Source organism: Varroa destructor, unplaced genomic scaffold, assembly GCF_002443255.2.
Source record: "Varroa destructor unplaced genomic scaffold, Vdes_3.0 BEIS01000002.1, whole genome shotgun sequence".
Taxonomy (NCBI): Eukaryota; Metazoa; Arthropoda; class Arachnida; order Mesostigmata; family Varroidae; genus Varroa; species Varroa destructor.
In genome coordinates, this window is record NW_019211455.1 from 22,236,026 (window position 1) to 22,261,840 (window position 25,815).

Genomic DNA, 25,815 nt, shown 5'->3' on the forward strand with positions numbered 1-25,815 from the left:
AGTTGATGGAGCTTTAATCTAGACTTAACAATTTTACAGGTCACTACGGAAATTATTGTCAGATAAAAAGCAACAGACTTCACCTGAACGATATAGAACTGGAGAGATAATTTGATGGTTATGATGATGATTTGGACATCGGGCGGAATGGCCTGGTATTGGCCGAGCTTGTTGCAGACGAGTTGGCTTCATGGGCTCCCTGATGTCGTTTATCGTTGTCCCTGGGCCGCTCGATAGCATGTGATTAGGTTCCTTAGGTGTCCTCTGGGCAGATCTTACATATGCCTCTTTGCAAGATATAAAAATAGGAGAAAGCCTATAAATAGGTGACGCGTTTGGAACGGAAGGCGAGATGAGCTGATCGAATAGGACAAACGGGTGTATCTACGTCCGCAATAACTGGCAGCGTTCATCACAGATAACTCCCAGTTTTTGTGCCGAAGACCAACTCTAAGAAATAACCTCCTCTAAGGAAGATTTATATAGAAGACCTGCGAGTAAGGGCGAGCGAGCTAATCAGACTGACGGAGAATATCTAAGGCGTCGCGTGGGGAGAATATAAGTATTGCTTTTGGCAAGGTCTAGTATTATAGATATTTTGATAGCGGGAAAAAATTATAGGTAGAACAAGACCTTACCTTGAATGGGAACATCGTAAGTAAGTAAGGAGCGCAAATCGTGCATGTCATGGACAATTTCTGCAATTCCATCCCTTGGTTACATCCTGCAGTATGCACCGGTGACCGAAAAATATTGCGGAGATAAGGTGTAGCGGGACTCCTAGAACCCTCTTACGGAGGTTTTGAAAGAGCAATAGTCGATCTTGCTTATGAGTTTCAATCAGTCATCTCCTAGTGGATTTCTTATATCCAAATCGGCTTGTCTGAATCGATAAGCCATTTATCAATACTTGATGCTTAGCATTTTTGTGAGAGCCGAAGAGAGCTCTACATATAAAGTAATGACTTAGAACAACTCAGAAATTTTGGATCTAAAAGGCGTACCCTCCACGTTTTTCCATATTATTGGAAAATATTCAGATAGGTTTTGAAATATCAGTGTGAACTGTTGCTTTGCTTTAAAAAATAAAGCCTTTTGTGCCTTTATTATTCCTTGTTTGCCATCCTTGCATGTTTTCGTGTATATAATCGGCATATGACGCACTGATATCAAATATCGTAAAAAATAACATAGTTGACAACAAATATGCATAGCTGACAATTCTACTCTATATATGTGCTATCATCTGTTTAAGGAGACACACCTTCTCAGCGTATATTTATAATATGCCACTTCAATTGAGTCTTTAGTTTATAATCACAAAAAAAATATAACCATAAATGTAATACTGACTAGTACGTAAAAGGCACATCGTCCTTCACAAAAACGTCAAAAGGTTAGAAGCACAACCTTAAGAGAATCCACCTAACAACTGTGACGAGTTAAAATCATGCGGTTTGTGGTACATAGGCTAAAACCGGTAGAGAATAGTCAGAGATTGTGCTGAAAGAATGAAGACAAAATAGTGTTAAGGACCAAACTTTTACCAAACGCAACAAGTACCTAATACCGAAAGATAGGAGGTTGACATATTGAAAAAAATTGCCGACCAACGATTGTAAGTTCGCTTCTAGCCACCGAACGGGCGTGCGGCTGCTCAGATACATTCAAGTCTCCTATAAGGCAAAAAATAGATAAGAACAAACATCTCAACGCGTATATTGTCAGGTGGTTCTGTTTAGCGTTTGTGACCACACATGATTGCGTTATTTGTTATTGTTACGCAATGACTCGAGTGACTTTTCTTGCATTTATCTTTATACCGCGTCAACAATAAGCTGCTGTGTTGTCATGTTTCGAGAGCGTCGATGTTATACTATGTTTAATAGGAACGATTGCGTATATTTATCTCAGATAAGACTGGTATGATGGAGAGTGAAAATGCATGATACGTTATCTATTGACCGTTTAGCTGGACACTTAGTTAGCCGACCGACCAGGGCCAGCAATGAAAATCACAGTACTGGAAATGTACGGAACGCTCGCAATCGCTGGGCTTGCTGCGTCTCAACGCTTCGACTGAAGGCTGGCCTTCGCTGAACGGTGTTGGAAAAAGGGGAAGCATTTTGTCCTAGCTATTATTCTGCTGATCGGAATATTACGCCAGCCTCGACTTCCATCTTCAGCTATAACTGGCGTCGAGTAAGTTGCATCAGTGAACTTATCAATGGCATGGGAAAAAAAATAACGGCGAGATCGTTGTGTATCACTTACTGCTTTGTTTACGTTATATATCACCTTTGTCTCCGCGGAAGCAGCGGCAGGAAGAACTGAAAAAAAGGCTAATATAGAAACTGCATAAGGTATTATTCCATGACGTATTGTATATCGTCGTTGGTATTTAAGCACTGATAATTTATGAACTTTGAGCTTATATGCGTAAACGAGCCGTGTCGACTAGGAATTAACAGAATTGTGTTATTTTATGGGTGTGTTCCGTTATTTCAGCTATTTGTTCCCCTCTATATTTCAAAAGATGTCTGGCAAAAGACAGGAAACACATTTTAACTTGCTTACGAGGATATCGTCAAAGGTTAAATACAAAGGACAAGGAACCGTTTTAGTGCTCCTGCCGTAACTCCTTGAAGTTTTTCAAGCCAACAAACCTTCATGAAACGTACGCACTAGTACAACGCATCTTTCGTTTCTACAATGAGTTGCTGTAACATTCTATCATACCAGCAAATAGGCTGTGTTAACATGTTTAACAATTCGTGAAGTGGTAGTAGGTTAGAATCAAAGATTAAACACGTTTTTCTGTGCCACACTGTAACAACACACACTTTGTTGAGGTTCTCCAGAAACACAAAAAAAAAAAAGCAAATGGTTTATGTTATAATCGCTATAGAAAAGAGGCAAAGCAGTATGCGTGAAATAAATTTAGATGAAAGATACAGCATCGGATTTGAACACGAATTTACGCCCAAACGTACCCCATGCTCCATAAGCTGATTTGTATCCATTTTTATTTGACTTAATCCTGAAACTATATTTTGACTTGTACTATACCTCATTTAAGTTATCCTTATTGAACTTCTATCGTAGAGATTTTTTTATGTTACATTCTATAAAGATAGAGCAACTTTAAGCGTCGACTGACTAATTCTGATACAGTGCTCTCTCCAAATATCTTGGCAGGATAGTGGGTATTGGTACGATACATTAATGGATTCCTTAGATATTTTTGGCGAAAATCAAGCCGGTCTCTCGTACGGTGCAGCTACGGCTGAATCCGGAGATAGCTATAGCCTGTCAATGGATGAGCGTCGCTAATAAATCCGCTCTGCCCTCTTTGCCAACCTCACGCCAAGGAAGCTCACCTGTATCCCTTTCTTAGTTTCAAAGATGTCCTTGTACCTGACGTGGTTTGCAGAAGAAATATTGACTTAGAGCTAACTTTTCAATATGCAGATCGGCGTTCGGCGCAAGCAGGCAGGCATTAGTAACGATACTACTGCAGCTAAAACACACGTAACCTACTTACACCACTTGATTCTGTTGCCGTTCAGCAATCACTCTCCCCTCTCTTTCTTTATACGTATATATATAGCTAATACTTAAAGGTTATTATTAAATAAACATCACTGATGCGTATGTCTAGAGACAGTAAAAAAATAAAATAAAACTTTCTCAGAACGATTGCGACATATCTTCATCGTTAAAATGTGTCCTCAGGGATCGTTTCATTTCTTCGAAGGTAAAAGCCAACATCAGAAGGGCCGTTGCCTCTGGCAGCGATCGTTGCCATGTTACACCCCCGGGATATCCCGGGTGTGTCTTGTACCATTTGTACACCATTCAGAGCCTAATGGGTTGGACTCTAAGGGGCTTAGATTTGCGGAATAGTCATCTGGCCACGAAGGAAACGGAAGTGAGGCGTTTGCTTATGTATCTAGCTGGCCGGCGGTGGTCCTGCAATAAACCTGATGTTCTGTTTGCCTTCTCTAACGGCAAGAGATGCTCGTAGAAGTGCCATTTCTGCCGACTGGCTTTCTCCTGTACCCTCGATCGTTAATCCTTAAACGGTAGTACCCCATGAAGTAAGCCGACTACCCCACTTAACTGGCAGTCCATCGGCAATATGGATCGGGTTAAAGATTTAGAATAGCTATCAGAGAGCGCATTGACTTAGGCGAGAAAAACTGGTCGTGAATCGCAGCGCTAGCAGGCTTGGCGAATCAACAAAGCACTCATTGAACTTCTATGCAGTATCTGCTATATCGTGGTTGATATTATAGCCAAGTGATTGTGATCTTGAAACGTCGAAAAGTTAAAACTGCATCTCGGATTTTGAAAATGTTTGTTGCAGCCAGAAGAAATTGATGGCTCAGGCCAACTGCACCCTTGTTCAAGTCAATCCTGTATCGCTGATACCTTGAGGACATGTATGTATATATATATATATCTGACAGACGCTAGTCACCATTACAGAATGATTGATCACTGCCGAAATAAAACGGTTGGTGAGCTGAACCAGCTATTATCAATTTGATTTTCCGTTAGAATTATATTATGCTGAGGGATACGCCGGGTGACTTGGCGCGCTGGATCATCGGCGTAACATGTATGCGGTTGGCCACTGTATCGAGGAAGCTCCTGCTGCGCAAAGGCGATTTAGTTAAGCCCCAACATCCTTTTCCTGTACAAAAGCCGAGGCAGCGGACATCTTGAGGGATTGTTGTAGTATTTCCAAGGTCTGCTTAAATGCTCCTTCGCTCTCATGAAGGCTAACACTGCATGCATTAAATGAACTGTTTTTTTTTTCATTTATCGAAGTGGTAAAGGTGGTCCTTAAGCACTCTTACACGTGTCAACTTATGCCCATCTCCCCATACCTCCTACACAAACCTATGCATCAGTTTATATCTATCGATGTTGGCAATATAATTTATATTATAAGTGCTATAGTTTTTCATCGTTAGAAGCTAAAAGCACAGATGTACAAGTAATCAGTTATTGTCTTCCGGTTATGGATTCAAATAGGGCAGGCTTTCCTAGCCTTATTCTTACTAATGAATGACGATGTTACTTTCTAATCAATGAACAACTTGTTGAAACCACACCAAAGTAAAGATCTGTAGTTTTCGACTATTGCCTGATTCTATTATATAATGTCAATTCCGAATTTTCAACGGGAAAAAGAAGGAACCGATGTCAGTTAGTGAACCATTATTTAGACTAGCCCTAGCCTTGTTGAAACAATAACCCGCGTTGTCATAGATCTGAAAGGAGGCAGTGACCGACAGGGGTCTGTCTATTTTACTGCTAATGTTTCTGTCACGGTCGCGTGAATAATCGGGATCTACTGGGATAATATCGACTGGAGATGTCAGAGTTTTACCATGACTCAGAGCTTAACACCAAGAGACAATGGAACCATATTCTGACTAAATAGCTGAAGGTTTCCAAAGGCAATTCAACAGCGGAAAGAGGCGAAGACACAACAACAAGATGTCTGTGTGTTTAGGGCAAGAAACAAGAAGTCAATCTGATAGGTGCTAAATCGTGGTGCTAGACTTCAGATGTCCCTGAAAATCTTAGATTCAGGATCCGAAGTCATATATCGTTGATACTAACTATAAAAAGGTAGCTTCATGAACAAACAAATGAAAAGCGTTCGAAGAAAACGGACGTTTTGTACTAAGTGTAGTAGATCAACTAGCTTGATAGTATAGACAAAACAATTGCAAGTATGCTGTGCTATATGAGTAAAACCTATCGGCAAGTGGATTGAGATAAACTTCTGTGGAACCAACGATGAAAGATAAGAAAATCTGAATAATGAGCTTAATCGAGGATTTTGGCACAATTTAAACAGAGGCAAAATAAAGCATTTATTCAGTCTTCCTACGAGCAATAAACTGATACTACGTAAAGTTTTAATACGAAACTGAAAAGGCTTCTTACAAAATCTCTGATTCTTTCTAACAGTTTATTTGATTCTGCCCATTCAACGAAAAACAGCACTTTACAGTAGAATACATGCTGAACGAATCTATGTTACCTTCTCGAACTTATCAAGAGGCTCTCCGCATTGTTTTTATTTGTCGATAATGTTCTTATTTTCGGGGTCGCTGTGAAGTAGACTGTGGAACCCCAAAGAGACATGGTCTTTTTTGGAATTTTTGGTACGACCATGATTTGCTATTACTGGACGTAAAGCATTTGTCGAATAACTAAGTCAATGGCAGATACAAGCGTCTTCAATGCGCTTTTACAGAGGTAGCTGATTACACATAGCTAATAAACGCAAGATCTTAACAAGTATTTACTAACCACAGTTTGAGTGCATATTGGGTTTTCTTATAAGTGGCTCTATTTTCGATTGTCTGTTCTACCCATTTCCCGTCTCACCTCACCCGTTAAATACAGTATACCACTTATCTGATCATTGTATTATTCACTCTCGCCAACAAAACGTATACGCGTTAGCTTGTATACAAGAAGATTAGATTAGTCCATCTATGCGGACATATTGGAATTTAATGGGGGCAGATGACTTGCTATGGGGGGGTATGGATGAAATAGTACCAGTCCCATGTATCAACTTAGCTGCCAAAGATTGACTCGATAGTTAGGGAGGCTTTTTTTTTTGCCTTATATAGGCTGTGTGTTTGTTGTGGGGCTCAGTCCTACTTTTTACAATAGACATATGACGGTTTAAGGGAACAGATGGTTGTCTGTGGCCGTGTCAAGAAATTGCCATTGTTTTTTAAACTGTTCAGATCCTCGCTCAATCACCTTTGATCCTTTGGTTATAGCGATACTGGTCGACAGTGTTCGGTAAAAAAAGCCGAAGCTTCTAGGACGAGGGATTCTTTGTTGGCGTGCTTCAAATGCGAGGGAATGCGAAAGTATTGCGACGCCTATTACGCAACCAAATCTCGGACCGCAGAGAAAAACCTAGATGAAGCGAAATAAAACTAACTGCCCGACCGATCATTACCGAGTAAAGAGTCCTTAACGAAGCGATGTAAATTGTAAGCGTGTATGTCAGAAGTAGGTAAGCACGCAATTGAAGGATGTCAAAGAAGGGAAGACTCCTGACAGAATCACTCACCCAGAGAAACCCAACAAATCCAACGTAGCGTCGTCGCCTTCTGTACCTGCATGGCTAAAATGAAAAAGTATCGCGCCCTGTCGACAAAAAGCTTGTTGTACCGTTACGATGGAAGAGAAACGCTCTAGCTCTCAAGAAATTGGCAGGACTAAACTCTGAAGGTGTCTGTTCCCAGCGAAGCGATATAGTCCGGTAACTTGAAATGGGATATGCTAGTTAGTATAGATCAGATACGCTGGCGGATTTTTCTCGTCAGTACGGATCTAACAGCTCTTAGAATTGTATGTATGTTGTCATGAAAATGTAGAAAGAAATATTGGAAACATACTGGTTTTCATACTAACGGTACAACAATGATTCGAGGGCTGAATATGTGCCACAGCCGTAAGACTGACTTAAATAGAAAACCATTTATTTAACCAATGAGTAATTGGATAAGAAAGAAAATAATTACATTGAAATATGCTAAAGTGCATCTCGACTTAGACCTATACCTACTGGAAAAGACGCAGCTCTAGACCCGCTGTGAGGGATTTACGGGTTCCCTGACTAACCTAACCTAACCTAACCTAGATCAGTTGCTGGTTTTCTCCGCCTTCCCGGCATGCGCTATATATATACATATATTTCGATTTCTGCCTATTGCAATGTACAGCTGTGCAGCACTCCTTTATGCTTCTTCATCCTTATACGGCCAAGGAAAGCCTGGCTTCTTAGTTTGTTAGATATACACATTAAACAGTTTGCCACGTAGACCTACATAAAATTGGGCCCTGTTTGAGCAATCTGTTTCACAAGCCCAGCCTGTTTGCTATTGTCTTAAGATTCTCATATCGCTTTTTTAATTCCGAAAATTATGTTCCTAGTGAATTTGTTTCGGATTTAATGCTTTTATCTTCGCTCCAATCTTGCATGACTTCGAGCCGCCGTTCTGGGTTCGTAGTACCATTGGTCAAGTCGTGTAGAGCGAACGGAACTTTGAAAACACTGAGGTACTTCAGCTGCCGTCTCGTGTGAGAGAAACAATCAAGCCGAAATTCCACATGCCAAAGAAAAATTGTGGCACTTTTTTTCAGGAAATGCTCATACTAACGTACATGCTTCTACCGAGCGGATGTTTCACATGTATGTTTCACATTTGTATGTCCGCCATCAGCTGACGCTACCTGCTAGCTATGGCACAGGCTCAATGTATGTGAAAGAAATGTTCAACGATGTCTCATCCCAATATTGGCGTTTCCGAAGAACTCTTTTGGACCAGACCCAAACCAGAACAATTGCCGTGAGGCTTGGGTGTGTCTCAGATGTGTATATTTGGAGTGAGCAAAGCTATTGGTAGCCTCATCTCCCCATACATCACATTGAAAGATCGATGAACTGTCTCGGGTAAGCCTGTTGTTCGATCGAGCGTCCAACCTACTGTTCCTTTATTACGACTTTTGCAGCTAGTATAATCAATGGGGGAATAGAGGAATTGTGGCTTGAATGTACTGCTTGCTCAAAAAAAGTCAATTTGATCTAGTGGCGAAGTGCTCAATCGCTGCTGGTCCCTCCCTCGAGAACGAAAATAAGTGGCGACCGCTAGCGCTATTTAGTATATGCCACCACACTATTTAAATAAATAAACACACAGATACATTTGCATCAAACTCTCTACGTTTTTCGACAGTTCTTTTTCACCCCAATATGAAAGGAAGAGTGCCTCTTTGTGCATTCCCGGTCTTATGCTGCTCCTACTGTAATTTTTCCATCTGGCTGTTGTCTGAAGACAAGCATTTATGCTTTCGTTTCTTTTTACTTTGTCTTTCTATCTGTGTCTGAGTGGCATACAGTCCACTCTCTTCACGGAAGTTGGGCATAACGGACTACAAAGAGTTTAGTGACATCGACCTGTTTGTTGTTCGACCCGGGTCTATTCCAAACATGTTATTGGCATAACTGTTCTTGTAGTAAGTCCCTGCCGAAGTAAATGTGATCTTGTTGTTACTGCTAGTACTCAAAGTCGCTGTTGTCGTTACTATCATCATTAGTTTGTCGTGACAAAGTCGAGGTGAGCGAGGGAACGTAGAAATGACCGGCGCCAGCGTAGATAGCTACACCCACAGGGCAACGCTACAGCTAAGGGCGGCATACTGCCATAAAAAATGACCAGCTAACGTTGGAATCGGAGTACTGTCAGGAGAGGCCAGCATGGATGGGGCCAAGTCGCAACAAATTCGGACCCTCCAGCGCTCTTCCTCTGTTTTTTAATTTAAAGAGATCGCGTGTGCAAGAGAGTGAGAGCGGTGATTTATGGTGGGCCGGACAGCAGGCCTGAAAATAGGCGAATAGGAAGAAGGACTGTCATTCAATAGGGGGAAACAAAATAGTACCAAGGGACTTGAGGCACATTATGGCTGCTGGAAGCAACGGCTAACAGTACACGGGTCACTTGTGAAAGATATTATGGGACATGGCTCGGATATATTATATTATAGGTATTGTTGTGGAATGTACGGTTTTGGGTCAAAATGAGCGTCTCTTGCGACCTAAAATAAAAAGACGTTAAGACAAATGAACTGAAAAGCGGTCTCTCATGGAATCACCTAAAAAGATTTAAAAAAAAAAGCAACAGAACAGAGAAAAATTGAGAGAGAGAGAGAAATGCGCTTTTCTGAAATGCGCCGGTACTATCCTCCATTGACGCTGACCACTTTTTTTTTGACGTGTGTCGTTCCGATGAGGAAAATCTAACACCCCTTAGTAAAATTTGTAGCACTCACAAATGGATGAGATGGACATGGCGAATCGTTAGCTCGTCCCGCTCTTCCTCCACGCAACAGCCGAGTCGTAAAGATGTGGCAATTGATTGTGACAGGGTAAAACGCATATGACTGGTGATACAAACATCCGAAACTGCAAACAGAAATGACAAAGCAATACTTCCGTCCGCACGTAGATACAAAAAACAACTAATAATTTTGCACCAACATTTGACCTTCATGCAGACTATAATGCATTCGCTATCTAATTCCCTCAGTTTATCACTTGCTTTAAACCCTTTTACTATGATCAACACTTTGGCAGAAGGCAGCTGGTATCACGTGGGCGGAAGCTTGCCAACCGACCTAAGCCATGTAGCTGCCAAGATCGTGTTGGTGTAGTGGTAGCGTCCTTACTAGAATTAAGGACACGTGAAGTGGTCCCTGTTCAGAATCGAACTTCGACATACTCTTTTCACGGGAAATCACCAGGTTCTAGCAAAATCTGAGTCATTTATGAATTGCTATTGGCGACTGCTCTCCCCGGCAGTCACAGGATGACTGGATGATTGTGACTGTTGATTCGCCCAGACCATACTATGGTCAAAACAGTTTGCAGTAAAATATTTTGTTACTTTTTATGAATGACGGAACTAGTATTATCGAAACTAGAACAAACCATAGTTGTGGTCAGTACATAGCTGACATAAGCGGTACACGGGTACATTTAATATTGAGTGCCAGGAAGACAGTAAAGCGTCATAAAAAAAATTATGTTTTTTTTTTTTTTTTATATATTCAATGCAGTCTACCAATGCACACCATTTATATCGATTATGTATGCCTATAGACCAAGTGACATTTGTCTACGTGTAAATATTGTACTTTATTATGTACAAGATACTATAGTACTGACTGCCAGACGGCTGCCTTATGATCAAGATCGTCAGTAACATTTGAAGCCGTTTCGAATAGTGTACTTCTATTACTACCATGTAAATCCGTAGCGAAGGTGACAATTAACATATTTTATTTATCAGTTGACCTAATGACTGTTTATTGCTTACCTTTCAGCACTTGGTGCTATCGATTCAAATGCCGGCGGCAGCTGCGCGAACTGCGGCGCATCAGGCGCGAAAACACGCCAGTGGGCTCGCGTCATCAGGCCTATGCTCGTGCTTCGGAAGGAACACAAAGGAGCCACCTGAAATCACTTACCAGGTTAGTGAAAACATTCGCAGGACAATATTCATCCACAGTATTGTCTTAAATCTAAGCCGCTTATTTTATCATACCTTCTACGTCGGCAATTACGTTTCCTTGAATCTTCCAGGTCTCATATAATCTGCTAAGCTACCTCCTCAAGAGTGTTTGTTTTTATGGCCCTGAATCGATCATGCTTGACGCAATTATCCAGTGCGTTTTCGGAGTGGCACTCGAAACAGATAGTAGAGGAGTGTATCTTTGTTTTTATTAGCAATGTACTTACTTTCGGCACATAGCCGTCATTATGCGTGCCATTATGTAACCAGCAAAAAAGGAACCAGCATTGTGGGAATCCAAACAAGAGATTCACATAAACAAGAAGTAGTGAGTTGTCAGTGTTACAAACATATCGCAGGAAAGTGGCGTTTTTCGCTCTAAATTCAGCTTTTTTTTGGTATCTTCGGTGTCTAAACTTCGATATTCTATTAAGGCAATCGAGTTAGTTGTTTCACTATAATTATAGTGAATATGCTACAACTTACTTGATCACTTACGAAGATTAAGACATATACAGGTTTGCTCCACATCTGGTGCATTCGTTCCTTTCACAAAACGGAACGTCATTAGAGCTAATGCTGAACATTTTCGAGACTCGATCGATTGAGCTAGCTAGCTCCTTTTCTATGGTAAAAAGCCGCCTCTTCGTTGATCCACCGCCCCAACGCCCCCAGTACCGCAATTGTCGAACTGTTGTGGAGAGTAGGAACTTCGACGGGGAAGAAAAACAAGCGATACTCCCTTGTCGGTTCGGCAACTTCGTTAGTTCTCTCTGAACGTTTAATTCTACACGTGGTCAGCACCGAGCGGCTTCCTGTCGCTCTCTCTGTCTAAATGCGCTGAAATCTGGGTAAGTCACGGCCTCGAATAATCAATTACCACCGTAATCGTGTAAATTTTTACTATCTCTTGGGCCGTAGCGGTAACGCGTCCAGCTAGCAGGATACTCCGTACTAGCGCGAGCATATCACATCATCCCGTCTGCATCTGTGATCGAGAGTCTCGGTTGAAGCTCCTGGCCGTCCGCGCGCTACGTATTCACTGTCAGCACGTTAAATCTCCGAAGCATAATGAGCAGTAGATGGACAGTGAAAGGAGCGGTGATTCTCCCCTGAATAAAACGGTAACGGTGGCCCTTTCTCGATAGCAAATGATGCGTCCGCCGACGAACGTCGGCCCCTAGTGACTAGTACAAGCGGAGGAAACCCTTAAAGAGGGCCCTGCTTCATCGGATAATGTACATACAGATATAAGCAGTATAAATCGCCGCAAATGGGGCATCCGTCTCATAGGCTACGCCCTTTGATTCTTAATAAGGAAGAATAGGATAGTGGAGTTTGTATTGAGCGCGTGTCGTGCTGAATATTGCCTAAAAACGTGCATCGCATTAAAAACACATTTACATAAACCTATTTAGCAATGAGTTAATTACAGCATAACTAAGTGTAGAAAAAAAAAGCTAAAGAACTAAGATCTGTCGGACACGATAAACTAGCGGAGTATACGTTTAAACATACTTATTATATTAAGCGTGAAAAATGCTCATTGTATTATGGTTTCCAAATGCGGCCGGTTTTTTCGTTATACGCCAAGGCTTCATTTACTTTGTTAAAGGTTATGGCAAAAAACGGACTCATATGTAGAAAATCGTATGCATCTAAAATTTACTTTTAGAGATAAAGAGACAAATAACCGAGAACAGACCAATTTTTCGTAGTGGTTACTCTCCCTACAAAGCACCCCAACGTTAACATGCATCGCCGCTAAAAATGATGCGTGTGGTACAGATTGTCCCAGAACAACTTTAAAAGAAAAAAGCTATTTTTGATCCTCGGCCTGAAGTGCCTTACGGTGTCTTCTCTGGAGCCTATTTAGAGCCTACTTTAAAAATCATATTGTGAACATACTTGACCTTATGGCCACATGATCTTCTAAATCTGTCCTTCCAACTTTGCCTCATTCTTTTGACACTGTAGAAACATTTCCGTAAAAATCCATCCTTTGTGCGGGTGTCCAGCTTTGAACGAGTGACTCACACAAGAGTTGAGCATCGCTACCGCTCCCCACAATGGCGCAGTAGGTAATGCATTAAATAAATAAAAAAATAAAAAGAAATTAAAGACAATTGGTGGCTTACGTTTATAATTTTGGTATGGACAGAGTTTAAGTCCTTGATGGGAACCAGCTGCGTGAAATAGTGACTAATGGGCTGAGTGCCGAAAGTAAAGTTCAAAAACGAGTTCTGTGCTTCGCTGTTGCATTATAGCTCATTACTCTCTGATGCGAACTTTACCACACCACAAGAGCTCAGAATGATATTGATTTCTTTAGCGTGTTTTTTTTTCTAAGTGTGAGGTTTTTACTTCAAGCATTTACGTACTAAAAAAAGCAAAATATATCGATCATTTTTTGAGAGTGACTTATCTTAAATTAAACTATGTATTTTCTAATTCTTACAAGATTTCTACAGTTTTTTCATTGAACATCAGAGATGCCTGCTTAGTGATACTTTATTGAAATAGAGATGTCACCGGTTGTGTATGATGCTGAGTCGTTTTTGAGATCCTTCCATAAGCCCTAAACTATATACATCTGCAGGTGGCTGTAGGAAAGTCCTGGCGGACAAGACCCACAGGATTAGAATTGCAATATAGTTGGGGCGGAAAAAATTCTTGCAGGGTGTATATTACCATATTTAAATAATTTTATCCGTTATGAAGCTAAATAGACCCTGGTGTTTAGGCAACCTCATAATAAAATAGAGTACATTCAATCCTTGTTTGCTGGACGCGGTTCAAGTAGCGATTTTGAGAAAGACCAACGGAAAAAGCACAGACTACATAAATATCATAAAACAACCAATTTATGTCTGAAGTCATTGTTTTTCGCGATTATGGCCTTAGGAAACATTAATATATACGTTTTGCTGTTTGCTGGAGCTTGTCTTACTATTTGTATTGCGAAAACTGAATAGTAGGTAAGGCACGCTCGATCATAAATACCGCAATTTTATGCAGCGGGCAAGCCATATTAACTCTGGAAGATGTCAGATTTCCGGCATGGAAGGGAGAAAGTCTGTCTTTAGCTGTTGTTTATGATGAATATGATAATCTAATTAGTTACTTAAGTTTTCTCCAATCATCAGAAACGTAGTGTAGACCATGCATAACGTAATTAACGTAACGCATTAACAGTAACTGCTACTTTACTGTATTCAGATCGACAATCAAAAATAGGGTGAACTTATCTTCATTCAAGCGCATCGATTCATATCTATAGGTTCTAACAATTACACAGGTTACACCCCAGGCTATATTAATGGTTGTCACATTTCAAAGTCTGCATTCATGGGCCGATCCTCACGACTCAATGCCCCTGAGACATAAAATGTTTGTGTGAATGCTAATTAAACATATCAACAACATCTGCCATTTTATGCGTCAAAATATTTTTTCGTGTCATAAGACCAAAAAGTCACAGCGTGTGACTTATAAAAGTATAAACCATACACTATTTAATTGTTATGTATTCTGCTGTTATGTCGTTTTTCATTTTAAGCCAGCGCTATAAACGCTATATTAAGAATGATTTCCATTGCTAGCTCACTCGCCGACCGCCCGTTACCAGGAAGTCCTGAACCTTGCGAGTCTGAAGCTGTTGAATTGATTATCGGGCCGTATACTTTTTAGCCATATATGTTCCCATGGGACACCTAAGCAGTTAAAGTGGGCTTGAAAACCATATGATAGATATGCTTGACATGAAGGAATTGCTAGCCACATACAGCAAAGAGGCACATTGGATTTAGAAAGATGCAGTTTTCTTTTTGGGCAACTATCAATAAACTCATGTTTGGCGTACATCTTCATTCAACATACGCCCCATATTAGTCTATTTACCAATGCCACAACGAAAGAACATTACACCTCTTGACTGAAACCAGTCAGCGATGGACGATAGGTAACTACTATCTCTTCTTCTTTTTCTTCTACCCTCTACTAGGTTCAATAGTACGCGTTTGACACACGTAAGCTTGTTAGTGGCTGCATCGTCACGAATGAACGAACGTACCTTTTCCGACCACGGAATCTTCGTTACCGCGATACTACGCTTCACATGTGATCTTCGAGCAGCTGCTCTGTTGTTGTTTATCCTGCTTGATTTGTTGTATATACTGATATGAGACCAGCCTAAAATCCCCATCTGGCTTGTGTTAGGCAGCCCCAGATAGCTTCCTAGATAAGCTAATGCTTGCTTGTTTTCTTCGGGTAATCTTGTTATAAGACTGGCCTACTCATTCTACTGTGCAACAGACAACATGCATGGTTTAAGCCACTCTATTCTATGGGTCGTCACTTAGCACTTTCGCTCATCGAACGAATTGTCTCTCATTTAAAGGTTTGGGTCCCAACTAACCCGGCCTATATCCCCAAAACCTGTCTGGACTAACTTAGCTTACGCTAACACTACCCTGTAGCAATAAACACAGTCCGGCCAACTCATGCATATTGTACAGCCATAGCTGGGCATCCATAGGCCAAAGGAGCCCAAGACACGTAGTCGCGGAAAATTTTGTAATTTAAGTATGCCTTTAAGGAGAAGGGTTAGAGAAGCAAGTTTTCTAAAAGACGACAGTAACCTCTTGCTTGTCATGCATCGATAAACCCGAGATCAGTCCGATCCTTTAGTTTGTTGATCTTATGCTTCGCCGGCCAGTCGCTTCCATTCGTTTTAGCGCACTTCAGGGAAAACACTATGTTATTTTGAATTAGGAAAATCGATAGACCCATATGGGTGCCTACGAGCTAACGAAAAAAATCGCTAAAATATGGTGTATTCAACACGTTGCCGAATATTTATTACAATAGTGTTATGCGCTTCTCGTGCTCAGGTCTACCAAATTACAACCCTTGAATAACATGACCGATCAACACTGACATCATGGAATTCTTTTGATTCTCATTTAATATCGAAGTTGATCTCATTTATCTGCATAGAGCTAACTTACTAGTAATTCTATGTCGTCCTCTTCTTCTATTTACTACGCATGTAAATATGTGTATGTAGCTACAACGTCCATTGTCGTCTTGCACTTTCGTGGACGCTTTTTCTGGAGCTACAAGGTAAATTGCCGACCGTGGAAGCGACCTGCGGTGCCTGTCCTTAGTGGGGGGGGGGGGGGGATAAACCCATCATGTCCCCGCTGCTATTCGAGATTTCGTCGGCAACGAGCCCATTCCTTTCCTTGTCTTTTTCTCTCTCTCTCTCTCTGTTACTCATTCGTTCACGCTATCTTGCTTTTTCTCTCGCTAAGTCATGTCAATTTCAGTAAGTCTGGATACATCAAGGGGTACGTCCTTCCTAGACCTGCCCTTTAACCTCGTGGGGCAACAGGACTTCCAACGATGTCCGCGGGGCTTTCCATGTTTCGTGGCAAATTTTATCCCCGTTAACCCTTGCATTTCGCTCCACCTTCAGCACAACCATCGTCACTGGCACCGCCAGCGAGTCTCGAACTTCCTGTTCGCTGCCGTTTAAAAGGACGCTCCACTCGATGGTAGCGCCCTTTTTACAGCTTTTGCCAGATCAGCCTGGCTTGCCTGACTCTCTCGGTGTTTGCTGCGATAACGCTATGGTACTGCCGGGCGTCCCATGCGCTTTGCCGTTATTGCTGTCGTGGGTCTAAAATATGCGTTGAGGAAATCGAGAGTTTTTTTTTTTCGGAAACGAAAAAGAGCTGGAGAAAAGCATGAGAGCAACAAGGACCTATGAGTCGACCAGGTAATATGGAGAACTTGCGCAAAGATTGAACGCAGGTGAAGTTGCCGACTGGACGTATCTGTTCGCATGTGCAGGCAAATCTTTTGTCCAGACAAAAGTAGTATGGTTACAGAATTTGCATTCTCTGTTAATAGCTTCCCCTCTATCCGTTTCGTTGTCGTCTTAGCTTTTTCCGACCATTGCTCTCCGACTTTTTGAAGGGGACCATAGAGCAAGGGAAAGGAAATAAGGGAAAAAAGAACGTAAAACGCGAAAGTACATCATTTTACTCCTTACGGTACTTGTCATGAACTCGCATGTAGTGTGTCTCGATTTAGCTCCAATGCATTCATAGTTTTAGATACGTTAATATATCGTTACATCACCAGATTTTTACTCAGGCCCGTTTCGTAAAACCGAGAGTACAAACCTAGCTGAGGTTGTCGGCTGAAGATGTGCCTCAAAGTTGGGTGAGTAGGAAACATACATGTGCAAGATTTACGGGCTGTCAGCTATAATTTATGCCAGCAGAAATCTACCAAGCTTCCATAACGAATTTCTACTAGCGGAGCTATGGTGGGCGTCGTATCGACCCCAAAATAGGGACCGGTTGGTCTTAATAACAGCGAAAAATATGTGTCCTTTCTGTGATCAAATCGCATATTTATCGAGCCTTTGGTCTGTCTACCGCAGTTATCTGCCGTTATACACTCGAAGAATGGCACAAGAAAGCTTGTTATGTCTAGATATCTGTTTTGGTTACCATTCTAGTGGTTATCACAGTATTTCCAGCCGCTTATTCGTGGCTTGGAGTCACGATTACTGAAATGAAGACATTTGCAAAACTACCTTAACTGCCCATAACTTGTATTTTGGCGATTGTTTCAAATAATATCGAACGTTCACGGCACACTTGCGTCTTGAGCATAAATTGTAGGGCTTAGATATGTTTGGAATTTCCTTTTTTTTTTTTTGAAGGAGACCTTAGGTTAGGTTATAGTTTCGCCAAACAGCTATCACTGGTACATGACGCTGATAGAGTAACCTGTACGTTCTTCAAACGAAATCATATAGGCTCATTAAATTTCAGGTAGAAAATGAGCATATAAGAAAAATGCGCGCAAATCACCAAATTTTCCGTTTTTTAACTTTCATTTCTGCCTTTCGATTATCTAAAGTTTTTTATCACTGTGTCGACTAACGCCATTTCGAGGTCGTTCCGGGTTCGTGTAACAAGGAAATGATTAATACTAGTACGTTACAACCGCGTAAAAGGTCAACAACAAAATACACATAGACAATATTACCATGTCATTGCTACAATCAACTCGATGGTACGTAAGCGTAGGTAAGAAAGCAAGATCCCAAACGGCGCATCGACTAGATGTGTACCACAACACCAAGATAGAAGCTATTGCGTCGCCGTGTGCGTAGCGTATTTTCTTAGACATTTTATTGGCCAGTCAACATAAACGTAGGGGCTTGTGTATCTGTGCCATTCATTATTGCGCGTTCTAGTCGGCGACGAGAACGACATTCCGTATTGCGCCATCTTCGGTCGGCTCCGACGTCGCTATCCTCCGCTTTGCTGGCCGATAATACGCCATGAGAGCGCGATCAAGATGGACCTGTGTATGACGCGGAGAACTGGACCGTATCATATTATAATCAGGAAACAAGAAATAACCAATTTACCACCTGACTGGAAGGTCCTGATACAGCGATGGCCTGCTTCGCAGTTACACAGGGCAGCGTAGGAATCGGACTCTTCGCGTAGACTCTCCCTATAGATGCTTCGATAGACAAATAGATCTCGCAGACAAAATCGACCCATAATCGCCTAACAATTTTGCTACCAAACTTACCACATTAAGCTACTAGAAAATCGTAGTTTTTCCAGTGCAGTGACTGGGGTCAACGAAGAGGATGCCTATATGTTTGTTTGTGCGTATAACCTAAGTGAAGATCTAATCACTTTGTTCATTCATATAATGGGCAACGGTGCGCGCGCTTAAATTACTTAGCATATACACGAATAAAGCTTCGTTCTGCAAATAATTCCCCCAGTGACAAGGTCCTATAATGACGATTGAGTAGAACGTACGACACCTGCCATACGGTGCCCGACGCAAGCGTACATCGCATAGATATTACTCCAGTGGAATTAAATAATCTTTATATATATGTGTAATTTTTCCCACATTGACATATGCGCGTCTCATATAATGCAAAACCGAATCGAATCCATAAAGAAAGATTACTGTGTCATATGGAATATGCTAGTTTTATGAGACAGCGCAGAATAGGACGGGATGAGTAGTCCCTTGTTTATATCTTTTTTTATTGTATGAAATAAGTGCACGAGCTGATGTATTGTTGAAAATAATTTCGAAGTGGTGATCGACATACTTCCTTTCCTAAGACCTCACGGTATGCTCTATTTTTACCCCTCCTCCTCATTTTACCAGAACAGTAAAAGTGGGGCAACAATTAATAATACGACGCTGTTGTGCAAATCTATCTTCTTGTTGAGCCAGTCATTATCTACGGTTCGCCAAAGAATGCCCACTGACCGTAGAGCATGAAATTTCATGAGCGCTCATTGGCACCTCGCGAAGTACGTACGTACGTACGTACGTACACATACGATGCTACTCCTAATTCCGGTGCTGCTGGAATGCTGTGGGAATCGGCTTGTTATTTACTTATTATTCAGCCAGCTGCACAATGAAATATTATAGGCTTTATGTGCAGAGCTTGGCCTATATATAGAATGCAGTGTAGATGGTGAACTACGCGTACCGTCACAGTGGGAATAAATTGCGAGAAACGCTTGCGGATATCGGCCGATCTCTCTGTCTACTATGTGTCATATACATTCTGAATAAGAATTATTGTAAAAATCATGTACAAAGATTGATAGAGTGGATCAGTAAGTGCTTGCTACCTTAATCATCACCATTTATTTTAAGTGGACTATTTAAACGCTTCGATAAATTTTCTGACCACATATTTAGATTATTACGTAGATAATAAAAAATGCTTACTCTTTGTTGCTTTATGGCCTGCTGTACAAATTACATTGAATAAGTAGAAAAATCACAATTAAAGCTAAAAATCATTTTGATTTTTTTTTTCAGAATGACGCCATATTGTTAGTTAGGGTCAGTTAAACAGAAGACCTTTCGTAGTAGGTTTTCATTTTAGAACTTAGAATTTGTATATATATTCATATAAGAATGAGTGAGTTAAGCCCGGTTTTTGTCGCTAACTCTCAAAGTAATTGATTATATAACTTTAAATTGAATAGGGAAAAAATAATAGGAACACATGCAGATGCGCGCGTTTAGTTCGTTTGCCACATTGATCTTTGTATTTATTTGTCTGTTTCCGTCAGATCATTACAGAGGTTAATTCCTTTTTATTTGATTGGACTGGATTACATAGATTATCCATAAGGTTTCCGACACCGATACTATTGTTATTACTATTATTGCCTATGCATCCTATCGCACGCGCTTCATCTGACGTATTCTTCCGTCAGAACAGATCAACAATTCCGCTTAATGCACGCCAAATGCTACCTACCTTTTTTATATCAAATAGTGTATGTATATCGTAGTCTTTTGCGGAGACCGTAACGACTCAGCAGCACCCAGCGACGATTTTGTTCGCGCCACTCTACATATATATATACTCTACGAAATGGTTATAAGACTGTGATCTACCCTAGCCGGCCGACAGAGCCTTCGTTCGCAAAACTGATCCAACAAAACGAAATAGCGATAGGGTAATCAACGAAAGGCAAAGTTTCGTGCGTGGCACAAGGCTTGTCATAAAGGTTAAAGGCCAGCAAGATTTGGACATCTCTGCCTGAGATAGACAACGTCAAGGGAAGTTCTCGTCTTATTAGAATTCTTAATTTATTTTTCTTTTTTTTTTTTTAGAATATTTTAGAATATTTCGCAAGCTCGTGGCTGCTTGCATTTTCTAAAGTGTCTGCATACGGCTTTGTCGTATCTTTTGGTATAGTATCTAGCCAAGGGTACATTCAATTCATGTATATTCGACGACGATGCGAACCAAAGCTACCGTCCTAATCCCCATGTTGGAAGCTTCATCATATACGGCAGGTAGCCAGATATCTCCAGTATGTACTTCTATAGATTTTGTACGTAGGAATGCTTCCTTTATGCCGTTTCATAGAGTACTTGTATACGAAGCAGTATACATTTCATTGGGGAGCAAACATTTAACACTGTATCCTATAATTTACAATATTTTGTTAAGGTACTTCATCGTACATGTTACTATGTACAACAACTATATCACAAGTAAGCGCAGACCAATAGAGCATCTTCGTTCAGGCCAAATTCATCTACCGACGACACTACATTTACAAGGCCTCTCCCCGCCCAAAAGATTCATACTTCAGGCATCGCTTGACAACGCTCAAGTGCATTACTTCTAGCAAGCATAAAAGATTTATTTTTTCTTTGCTGCTACCCAGTGACATATATTCTCTTGAAGATTTTGCCAATATAAAGTTCTGAGATTTCCTTGCAGTAAACTCTTAGACGGTGCTGCGCGATTATTCGTAGGCGCAAAACGCTTTCTATGGGGAAGAACCGACAAATTCAGTCAACGTAGTAAAGTAGGCTCAGATGCGCTTGCCTTTGTTAAAGCGCGGCGCATTTCTTGAGAAAGAGCATCGACTGAAGGTTCAAAACAGAAAGCCCATTTCTTTGCCGGCGAAGTATTGGCTTTTGTCCACGTAGCTGTAAAGCGAACGATTGAGTTGTACTTTAAACGTCGCCCACAGACGTTCGCCGCCCCAGGTCAATATGCCAGCTTTTACGCTGTGTTAATTCGATCAAGCGACGATTATTTTCTCGCATACAACAACTGCAGATCAGACAACTGGATTTCGGCGGACAGATTACTTGGCGAAGGCATGTTAATGCGGTTCTTTTTCTTAAGTTTTATGCGCGTTTTCCTTTTGTCCTGCTGGTGGAGAGCTACGCCTAGAACTCATCTTTGAAAAAAACATCGCCCTTCCTCTTTTCAAAAGCAGCTTATTGTGGAATTCTATTCGCATGACGTGGGATCCTGCAAAAGTTTGTACGTTCTCTCTTTCTATCGGCTGTGATATCTCAGTGTCAGAATGGAGAGAAACGGGGAAAGAGAGTGGACAAAATAGGACACGAACCTCTTTCCATCGAATAAACCTAATCAAATGATCACGAAAGACCGACAGCATGGGATGGCCGCCATTCATATAAATACGTTTCGCAGCGTAGAAGCAACACTGACTGATGAAGAGGTTTGCGCACATGTTACGTATGTAGAGATCTGTGTCAAGCAGCAAAAGCAGTTTAGCAAGATTTGCAGAGAGCCTCGCTGGTCAAATTTCAAATGACACAACAGTGAGGGCCACAAAATAATAACGAAACATCATCACAAATGAGCACGAGGTGTAAGAGAAATAGCGAGAAGGAAAAAAAAATAGAACGAATTGCAAAAATATTGGCGTTAGTTTTGGGCATAAAAATGAAAATGCGAAAAATAGCTCCTGGGCATCCCTGCTGGTTTCTCCCTTCTTCGGCCGAACCGCTAGTGCATTAGCTTTAGTCCGAGCTGGCCATAAGCCATCAAAAGTTTTCGGCGAGCTTTCTTCTGGAGTGGATGGAGTGTTTTACTTGCACATAAAAGATAGAATCACGTTTCACGAAGCGAAGGCCATTGCGTGACATAAGGCTTAGTTTATAAAATGGGACTGGCATTCACCGCCGCCGCTGACATTTCGATTGTACAGAGAAAGTACGTGGCAGTGCGGAGTCGTGCAGGTACAATGTAGATAGCTACACCGGTGTATGTAATATAATTGTTCATATCAAGTTTATCGAATCATGCTACAGCTATTGGCACTTAAGCCCGACTCTGGTAGTTGTCTGGAGCCTTAGTTCTGACCGTGCAACACGAGGCGTACGAAGTCGGGTTTGCGGCCAGCCAAGTAACGGTAGCAGACTCTACCCAGTGGCCGGTACTCCATCGCTTAATCCTCCTCTCATTCGCTGAACGTGATTCAGAGCATCACTGATATAACAATGATATTGATAGAGATGGGCTTCTCCCTCAAATAAGTTATCGTGGAAAACGCCGCCCGTTGCCCAGGGAACAGAAATTAGGCGGCACGCAAGTCCCCGGAACAGTTCGGTTTTGCGTTTAAACCCTTTCGCCACTCGGAATTCGCAAGGCAATCTAAATTAAAGGAAGCGAACACCGGCTTTGACTTGGAGAGCTGGACCATTCCGATCGACGCTATGGAGCATCGATGTACTTTCCATTTACATCCAGCGCTGCTTGAAAAGGATAGGGCGTGTTAAATTGATTGAACCCGGTAACTAATATTGTTACATAAAAAAAAAAAAACTTGTGGCTGTTTTCTCGCTTTTTCCAGCACAATGTAGAAAGTGTGACCCTTTACTTTTCACAAAGTTTGTCCTGCAGTGTGGTCCCATGACGCTTAGAACTGTTGAACAAGCAGCGACCACTGCATGGCATGTTAGGAATCAAACGTGGAACGTCAGCGCAACACGGAGCTGTCCAGGAAGTTCTTGTACTCATTAACTAGGTCCGGTTTGTGTGTTAGCAATGGCAGAGGCAGTATATGTAAAGAAATCTGTTGCGTGGAGAACGACCATACAGTGCGCCGACTCTCATTTGCCATCGCCAAGGATCACCTGTAACAATCTTAACTTCCTAATAAATAATTACGTGGGCACGATACTAAAAATTGTTCCCTATGTGTTCCTTGAAATATAGTCGACGATAGTTCCGCACTATGTTTAACAAGTTAGCTTGTTTATCACTCTAATTAACGAGTGAGATCAAAGTAGCCGCACTATCAAAACTTACCTAAGCTTAGAATTTTCGTTGAAATCTACGGTTGTTGTTAGCGCAGCGAATTGTCCTGAAAAAAAAACTCAATTTTTTTTACGATGGAAAATTAGTAAAGCAAGTATTCAAGGATTCTAGAGACAGTATACATAATTTCGGAAGATGAAGAAGCTGTGCAGATAGATACACATTTGTCAAGATGTGGCCAAATTGTGCCAAATAAATCACCGAAAGTTAAACATTCCTTTCGCCTAACCTTTTCCGGATAGACGACTCTGACTCAGTGCGCTGAATGAGTCTCGTTACATCGCAACTCACATAGATATAGAGGGAAAAAAGATCATTAATAATTGCAACGCGCCCACATAGATACATATAACATATGTATATATAGACGCATTGAGTAAGAGATGGGCGATCGTACGATTTATGTGTAGTCTGATAATCGAAACGCACAGATAGACGTTCCAACGTCTGCCAAACGAATTTGCCTATCTCACTAGCCCAACACGCGCCATTTAGCGGGTTTTTTAAACCTTCTCGTCTTACTTATTCCTTTCTCTTCATCGCTCTTTATATAATGTCACAGCCTGTATACGCACGGTAAGTTCGTTCGCAATAAGCAACAGAAATCTGGTGAAAACCAGCGTTGAAGTTTGTAAGGAACGGCTCTCGTCGCACTTAGGCAACGCTAACTTACAGAGGAAAAGTTGACGATGGCGGCTGTGGTGGCAAGCGAAGCGGTAGCGGCCGCAGTAACATTGGCATTTTACCGAGGATTCACCTGGTTAACGATCGCTAAGGGACAGGACTCATAGTTTTGGCTAGTGGTCAATTCCAGTAGCACTAGGCCATTCGGCCGTTTTATGGCTATTGTAAGCCCTAGCTACCTATTAGGGATCTACCCATGTCGAGCAATTGTCGCCGCCACCATCACGTGCCCCCGCAACACTAAATATGTTCTCCTTTGCTCCGATCTGCACAACTTCATAAAAATGAGAAAACATTAGGTATATATATAGAACCTTGTGCTATTTTGTTGTTATTGGGCCGCCTCTATATCAGCAAAAAATCTAGCTAAACCCTTCCAATGGAAAACAGCAATGTTATCAATTTGCAAACAGCTCTATTATATCCTGTTCTCTTTGATCTGAGTGTGTGTCCTACATCAATAAGCAACCGATTTGCGGACCTTTGAAACAAAGAAAAGCAACTATTTAGCTGCTAAGGTGACCAGCAAAAGGTATATCGTAATTCAATATTCAAAAGAATATATAAAAACATATAAAAAAAGAAAAGTTAATTAGCAGAATTTTTGAGAAAAAATTGTCTGAAAGATATTATCGTCTTCGACAGTGGTCCAGTCTGCAGTCTTCTGATACGAGGTTAGACGCCTTATCCAATAGGTCACGAGGATTAGCCGGATGTGCCTCATTAAATCTGATGATGATTCCGAAGCAACACTTATTTCATATTTCAGGCCAACGTAACATGCTAAGGCAATATTGCGGGCCTTAAACATCCCCTAAGATAATAAAGGCGCCTAATCTTTATAATAATAAAAATATTATTAACATTTACCGATAATCCGTTTTACTATAATGGCTTGTCAACATACACATCTATCTCGGCCTGCACGATAGTCTTGTTATTCAGTTCCTTACGGACAAGTCCTTCCGGTTAAATCGCTAGCCACTAAACATGCGTGAGTAATAGGGCCACATGCGGAGTCATGCTTTTATCCTTTCAAGCTTTTAAAGGCGATATTTGCTTCTGAGGGGAGCCTGGGAGCTACTGGCTATGTACTAAGTAATGTTAACAAAACAACAATCTTGATAGTACAAGACAAGTAGTTCGTTAGATAGTGCACCTTCTCTTCCCATTTGTGTGACGAAAGACGACTACGGCACACTTCGTGTTTCGTCACAGGCGAAAATGATTTACCAGGGGCAACACCATGATCGAGCGTCACTCGATGCTCCTACGCTTCCAAAGAAAACACTGCTACCACAATTCTACGACAGATGCTCA

At 41.3% G+C, this 25,815-nt stretch overlaps 1 protein-coding gene across 5 annotated transcripts in view; it reads left to right on the top strand.

Moving 5' to 3' along the window:
• The window catches only part of DAAM (disheveled-associated activator of morphogenesis-like protein), a 135,205-nt gene that overhangs the window by 78,661 nt on the left and 30,729 nt on the right, over nt 1-25,815 (top strand). For all 5 annotated transcript variants that reach the window (XM_022789546.2, XM_022789547.2, XM_086979478.1 and 2 more), the window contains one exon: nt 10,936-11,082. In XM_022789546.2, coding sequence (XP_022645281.1) covers nt 10,936-11,082 — 147 coding nt within the window. The remainder of the gene's footprint in view (nt 1-10,935; nt 11,083-25,815) is intronic.